We start from the raw sequence: 7,766 nt of genomic DNA, 5'->3' as shown, positions 1-7,766 counted from the left end.
GACAGGCGCCGTGGGCCAGGCACCGTGTGGGACAGGTGCCGTGTGGGACAGGCGCCGTGTGGGACAGGCGCCGTGGGCCAGGCACCGTGTGGGACAGGTGCCGTGTGGGACAGGCGCCGTGTGGGACAGGCGCCGTGGGACAGGCACCGTGTGGGACACACAGAGCAATAACATGTAATCTTCTATGAAGCTCTAGAAACACTTATACTAACAATTACAAGTTAATTATAAACAATTTTATTTCTTAATGTCCATTTGTCCATGGCTCATAAATTTCATCTGGTCTTAATCTTGTTAACGGAAAACATTTTTTATTTTCATCATGCTTTTATTTCCTGGAAACAATTTTTGTGCGTTATCGTCATGGGAAAAACTGGTGATGACGAAATATTTTCGTTACGGTCGTCTCTGCTAAATTTCTCACTTTAACCACCAGCTATAAAACTCTCAGAAATCTTGCATTTCACCCACCGCTGGTTCAGTCCAGTTGGACCAGGCTCATCAGGTCTTCTAAACATGTCATTAGTTTAAGGTTCTAATCAACACTCCTCGCCATCAGCTCAATCACCACCTGCTTTAACAAATCCACCGATGATTAAAGCACTTAAACCAGGATGCAGAACAAGCATTAGTGTGGGGCCAAACAGGGGCCACATTTAAACACCAGCATGATCTGCAAGTAGTAGGAGGAGGTATGAAGGTGGAGCTTTGGAGAGCGGAGAACCAGAACCCTTCAGGAATCAGTTCCAGCTGGACCTCAGAAGGGATGTTGTGAAGCAGCTGAATCAACCGTCACTGATTAGGATTCTTATTGTCAAGGTTTAGAAGACAGCTGTAATACTCAGATGGTGGGATTGCTTAAAAGACGTTTATTTAAAAATGAACTGCAGATCTGCAGTGGCAGCGGCTTGGACATCTAAGGCAGGAACCTCTGCAGGAGAAAAACACAGGTTAGTGACCCTGATAATCTGACAGAGGAAGATTAAGAATGCGTTAGTCGCTAACCTGGTTTTAGAGTTTTTTCCATGCCCAGAAAGCAAAGTTAATGCCAGTTGGACGGCTAACAAGACACAGTGGTTGCCGTATAGAGAATTCCAGCCCTGGAGGACAGAGGACAAGCAGGATACCAGATCCTGGCAGGCGATGGAAGGTAGGATAATCCAGAGGGTGAAGCCAAAGGCGGGGTCGAAGGCGTGGTCAGGAGGATTCAGAACCAGGAGAACAGAAGTCTGAAGAGGTTCCAAAGAGAAATCCAGAAAGGTGAGAGGAAACAGCTTCAAGTTCATCAGAATCCAGCAGGAGTCCAAGTACAGGTCAGGCACAGAGATCAGACGGGAACATGTAGGCTAAGTAGTTGAGAGGCAGAACAGGTCAGGATAAGGTAATCAGAAAACCTAAAGTAATGCTGAAACGCTCCCATCACTGATGACTGGTAGCAGGCAGGTAAAGCAGATAAGACGGGATCAGTCAGGCTCAGTGGCTGAGAGGCAGAAAAGGAAATCAGTAACACTAAGGCGACCCTGAACACAATCTCCCCAGTAGCGCTGGAGAATAATCTGACACCGATGACCGGTAGCAGGGGGCGTAAATAGAGGCAGGAGCAGGTGGATCAGGTGAACAGTAATGAGAAACCGTGCAAAACTAGACAGGAGAATGAAATGAATAATTAAGCGAGTCATCAGCGCCAAGATCATGACATCTATATCTACTTTTACAGGGGAAAATGAACAATCTGTAGAATGTTCAAGGTGAAAATTAAATTAGTCTCACTCCTGTAGGTCTTTGGATCCAGCAGCTTGGCCTGCAGACTGATTATACTAACGTCTGTGAAAGTCTTGCAGCATGTAACCTGCCAGGGTAACAGGTCCAAGTCCTGAATTAAAAGTTCAGACTGAACCGTCAAAGGTTAAAGTTCATGACAGCGATTGGGATTCAAACAGATCAGTCAATGGTTCTCGGTCAGAGGTCATTTCTTCCTTCGTCAACACTTTCATAGACCAAGTTACCAAAATCCTGTTCACCGGGGAAGATGTGAAAGATGGGATCCTTGCCTTCCTGGACTGTGCCATTCACATCATGGAAGACAGACAACTCCACATATATCGACTAGTATCTCCGTTTGGACTCACACCACCTATTGGAACACAGCTATGCATCATTAGAACCCTCCAGACACGAGCCGAAACCATTCCCACCACCAACAGAGGGAGGATGAGAGATCAGAGACATGTTGGGGCATCCCTTAACAACTGTGGTTATCCCAGATGGGCTTTTCTAAAAAACAACAAGAGGTCTGATGGGAAGGAAGAAAAAAGAAGAAGGAATGTCGTCATTCCAGATGTTGCTGGAGTCTCTGAAAAACTGAGGAGGATTTTCAACCAGCATCGGATCTGCACCTGAAGGCTAAAGGACACTCGTTTAAGGATAACGCCCACAGTCTGGCCAAGGAAGACGGATGGTTTGAGCGAGGGGTTAAGGAAGCCATCTTTGTTAACCTGGAACAAACCAGCTCTCAACAGAGGAGGTGGGGAGTGGTGGCCTAGTGGTTGGGGCAATGCGCTTGGAATCCAAAGTTTTAGTCAAGTCCCACTCCCACAGACTGCTACTCTGGGTCCCTGAGCAAGACCCTTAACCTCACACTGCTCCCTGGGCGCCGTACAATGGCAGCCCACTACTCCCCAAGGGGATGGGTTAGATGCAGAGTTCATTTCGTTGCTCTGTACTTGTGACAAAGGATTGAAAATAAAAAGCTGGAAAAAAGACAAAAAAAAAAATGTTTAGAGATACTACTTACAAAGTACTTTTAGGAATAACACCCAGAATATTCACCTCCCACCTGCCCGCACCTAACTAACACCTCAGAGCCACCTTTTGCCCCCCCCACCGTATTCTTTGTTCCTCCTAAAGTATATTAATCTCAGTTCCCCTCACCACTAGTTGGAGCTGAAGAAGCCTCTCGGATGAGAGGAGAAACATCTACTAGAAACCACCTGCCTAAACTGAACCTTTTCAAGCTTGACCATGACATTGATGACTGAGAACTAAGTCCAGTACAGTAATGTAAAATCAATTAAGGTACAGGGAAACCCCCCCCCCCCGGCGTCCCTCCACCCAACTGCAGGCATAGGCCATGTTCAGGGTCAGGGCAGTTAGCAAAGCAGACCCACCTTTCCGCCTCTAAATGCTAAGTGTCTAAATGCATTCCAAATATCACAGGTGGCCATGAGCACCGGAAGCAAAGCCAGAAAGCCTGCCCCCCCTCCGGTGGGCAGGTTATGCCCACCATGATTCCCCACATATATCTATGTCTTGGAAATGTTATAAATTATGCTTAAGAGGGTGTTTATTAGAATTGGGGCATAGGCCACCACAAGCATGGGAGGACCCACCCTGCAGATGATGTCCTCCCAAGATCTGTTGATCACTTGATTTTTCTAGAGCGTTTGTAAAACTGTGTCAGCTTTTATCAGGAATACAGATGGAGTGGAGATGCATGGCGGAGGTATCAGGATCTTGGCACTGATGACTGGATTATCGATTTTTTTCATCCATCTGCCTAACTCCACTCTGTTTTCATTATCACTCATCAGATCCACCTGTTCCAGTTTCCATTTTAACTGCTTGGTTCCAGCCATCAGTGCCAGATTATTCAAGCCATAGGTGAGAGTTCTCTAGCTAACCGCAACATGTTTAATCTGATTGCCTGATCCTGACTAGTTTCTGCTCCTGGAATTCTGAGTTTGTCTGCACCTGTTCTGATCTGTTTTGCCTGACCTGTCTTCAGATTGCTATTTTGATTCTGCTGCTAATGACCTTTGATCTGTCTCTCAACCCCGGCTTGGATTTCCCTTCAGTACCTCTTCTGATCTCTGATCTTCTGGCCTGAATTTCGGCTTATTCATCGACAGTTCTTCCTCATCAGCTGGCTTCTGCTCGCTGCTCGTCTGCTCTGCAGCTTCTTTGGCTTCAACTCCTGGAACTCTCTGGGTCTCTCCAGCTGCATGCTGTGGAAAATCATCCGGCCGGATTCCACTCCTTCTTCTGGGCTTGGATTGAACTGAATAACCAGGTTAGTGACTCACATGCTCACTATCNCACACAAAGTCCTGCCAAGACCGAGCGGGACGCAATATCCAATCCAATAACCATTTATAGTAAGATTAAAGTAGTTTCAACTACATGTTATGTTCCACTGCTGAATAATCATGTTTATTCAAGCTAATGTAAATATTCAAGAATGAAAATATTCAAAGTTTAAACTCTATTAACAATTCAGTTTAATAATAACAGAACACATTCCACATCAGCATCTCCTGTCCTTGAAAACCATTATCCTGAAGGTTTTAGATGTCCCCATGCAACACACTTGACTCAAATTAAATGACGGTTGCTTTCAAGTTCTGCATGCTTAGTGGTATAAATCATGATGGAGAATTTTTGGACATGGTAAACCAATGTCCATCTTGATATCTCACATGAATGGGGGAGCAAAATGAGAGTCGCCTGCAGTTTGCCTTCAGGGACTCATGTGGGACCAAACCAACCCCCCTCTACCGGGGCAAGAGAGGATAAAGTCCTCCCACAGAGGAGGGACTTCTGCCTGGATAACAAAAACAACTGGTTGTGCTTTGTTCTTCCTCTTTCGTGAAGCCCTCCCAGAAGATTCACATCGAAGGAGCCCTGCCAACATCCAGCAAGGTCCGAGACCCAGATCTCGAAATGGACTGAAAGCTAAGTCTGATCTAATGCCTGACATTAGAGTGCTCATTCACACTTTCAGGTGTTAAAACTGCCAGAACAGAACTTGATTAAATAATATTGCTGCCACCCCTAAGAGGCTGATGCCAAATATCAAAACATAAATTTAGCATCCGCTGGGTTAGCATTGCATTTAATGTTATATAACATTATGGCGTCCTGACTAGCAATATAACAATTATACAGCACAAAAATCACAACAGCGGCAGGGAACCATCTAAAATCTTTTCAACAGTGGGCCCAGGGACTGGAGTTGCTTATCCATGCCTGTATAAGACTTCACAGTGCCTTAAAAAAAAAAAAAAAGTGCACTTACCGCTGAATAAATTCAAGTGTTGCACATGCTGGCTCCTGGTATTCAAGGTTGAAGGCATAGTAGCTTCCAAAAAACACAGAGAATGCATCTGCAAAGCCCAGGTGCTCATCCAAAATGTAGACCACCTTTCCCTCCATGCTCACCATCCACTTTGCTGCATCAAGGTATGTGGTTCCTAAAAGATAAAAAAGGCACACTTTGAAAAAAGCACACTTACAATCAAAGAAAAAAATTCTTCAAGATTATGTAAAGCTTTCCTTACCCAGCATTATCAGTCTTGGTGATGAAGGCAATGTCACGTCCCTCTCAATGGATGCTTTTGTTGAAGTCGTCTTAAACAGAATTAAATTAGGAATTACAACATGCTTAACATGCATCCCAATAATTATATACAGTGAGCATATTCACAAATTGTTTCTCTGACGATTTGCCAACTTACATCTTTCAAAATGAAGATGGATTCCTCCTCTTCAACGAAGTGGTTCAGCAGCAGAAGTACTGCTGCTATGGCTGTCTTGTTTTGCTGCATTGCTGAGATCCCGTCAATATCCTGAAGAACACGCTGAATGTTTTTGTTGTGAGGGTTTCTTCGGAAGAAGTCCAGAATTCTCTTCCCTTTTGTCTGAAGAGCTTCTCCAAGGCGATCACAAATGTCAATCTCTGTGAGGATTTTGAAGTGATCGCAGAGTCCTCTTTTCGTAAACAGAAAAGGCCATTGTTCTTGTATGTCATTAATACTTGGAGGAGGGCACCCATTGATCATGTGCCGCTGATAAATGTATGTGAGAGACATGGAAGCATCTACATCTGGCCAATCTGCTGCTCTAGGTCCAGCCGACTGAAATATGGCAACCATGTCTTGTCGTCTTTTCTCCAAAGAGTCTGTCGTTTCTCCCTCGGGAAGACATTTTGGCTGCCAGTTTACACAGCCATAGCTGTCCACTTTACAACGTGTTGTTTTAGCTGAGGTGTTGGAATTGCTCTGTGTTGTTGATCGTGGTTTACGTATTCTCTCAGTTGTATTGTTTCTGTTGACATGTTCCACTCTTGTCTTCAGCTGGTTTATAAGGGAATAGTATCCTATTCCAATTTGTTCGCCTTCCTCAGTCATGTCTGAAAAGGTCAGTGGATACTTTGAAACTATCATCTTTGCTATTTCTATGCAAGCAGCTCTGTTAGGGTTTGGACAGTGTTGCTGCATAGCAGAAACCACAACCCGCACCATTGCTCTCCTGTCTGCTGGGCTAGCCCTCTGCCCTCTCAAGATTGCCTGGGACAAGGATACAGGCATCTGTTCCCATGGTATTTGGAATTGGAGAATCCAAGAGTTTTGAGCTTTTGCCAGGCTGGATCCAGGAAAATATGACTGTGTCTGATGAGGTGTGAAGGAGGACCAACCAGTTCCTCTGTCTGCACCTACAGATGAAAGGGGAGGCGTCTCTTCACTTAGAGTGATGCTGACTTCAGTGGTCCCTTTGTCATTCAGTTCTTTAAAGAAGAAAAAAAAAACAATAATGCATTTTTATAAGTCTAAATCATTTAATCAAAAAAGTATATATACCAGAACTAACTATATACATATTTAGACAAATTACCTATGAATGGTTTAAAACTTCAATGTATGCTCAAACAATTTACAACAGCTCCTTTTCGTTATTTCAAATATAACCCAAAGGGACCAGAAAACTTTTAGATGAAAATGTAACTTTTCTCTGTATCAATAAGAGCTCAGATAAGAGAAAACAGATGCAAAGAAGCTTCTGTGTAAACCAAACAGAGGGAAAGGCACAGTACAAAAAGTACTCTCTGAAAAACACTTTTTTTGTTCGTTTTTTTTTGTTGTCCAATTCACTATAAGTGATGATAGGTAAATAACATGATATATATAACCCATATAAACAAGACATTTTACACATGTTGGATGAAGCTGTTTGATGACCAGTTTTGTATTCATATTAATGTCACATGCATTAAACGACATCAACAGACACTAAAACTAAAAAGAAGTAAAACATATATCTGTCGGATAAGTCTTTAACCTGTGACTATCCCCAGTAACCAGATGATACTATTGAGAATTAGGTGTTACATGTATCTATTTCCTCTCTCTGTGACTAAAAGATGATAGGATAAATCTTGTTTAAAAGTATTTGAGTAGATCAAATGCTGTCTCACCCAATTACTCCATCAAGACATGTTTGGACACACTCTGATGGTAATGTGTCTTCAACTATTTTCTTTAAGACTCTTAGGAATACATTTCTCACCTCTTTGTTTGAAGGCCTGGATTACTTTTCGGCACTGTATTGGTGTCAGATATTCTTGGAAGTCTTCCTTCTCCACAAAAGCAAGGTCCTCTTTCTTAGTTACTCCAACCACAGATGAAAGGTGTCCTGTAATGGTCATCAGTTTTTCGTGGTCCAACTCTGGCAGCACTTTCTGAAATTCCTGGATCCATTCAACATCCATTCCTAGGAAGAAGAAAGCACTGAGTGATGCAAACAAACAACAGGGAGGTTCAAGATATGATACACTTGCAGTGGATAATAGTCTTGCAACTTTTCTGCTTTCACATATGCATAGTTATGATCTGAGTTATATAAATGATATACTCCCAGATCCACTAACAGAACTGAGTGTTGTACCTGAACAACAAAGTGGACCTGTTTTTCATCAGTCAGTATCAAGGATA

General features: G+C 43.3%; 1 protein-coding gene across 1 annotated transcript in view; it reads right to left on the bottom strand.

Moving 5' to 3' along the window:
• LOC107102013 overlaps positions 1–7,543 on the bottom strand; it is an 8,472-nt gene extending 929 nt beyond the window's left edge. The window contains exons 1-4 of the mRNA XM_015401146.1: positions 7,342–7,543; positions 5,514–6,562; positions 5,337–5,406; positions 5,075–5,249 (exon numbers count right to left, since the gene is read on the bottom strand). Of these exons, the coding sequence (XP_015256632.1) occupies positions 5,075–5,249; positions 5,337–5,406; positions 5,514–6,562; positions 7,342–7,543 (1,496 nt within the window). The remainder of the gene's footprint in view (positions 1–5,074; positions 5,250–5,336; positions 5,407–5,513; positions 6,563–7,341) is intronic.
• Positions 7,544–7,766: the final 223 nt, after the last annotated feature.

Source organism: Cyprinodon variegatus, unplaced genomic scaffold (genome assembly GCF_000732505.1).
Source record: "Cyprinodon variegatus isolate N-32 unplaced genomic scaffold, C_variegatus-1.0 Scaffold1188, whole genome shotgun sequence".
NCBI lineage: Eukaryota > Metazoa > Chordata > Actinopteri > Cyprinodontiformes > Cyprinodontidae > Cyprinodon > Cyprinodon variegatus.
The sequence above is the reverse complement of the archived record's forward strand: the minus strand, read 5'-3'. Positions and strand labels throughout refer to the sequence as shown.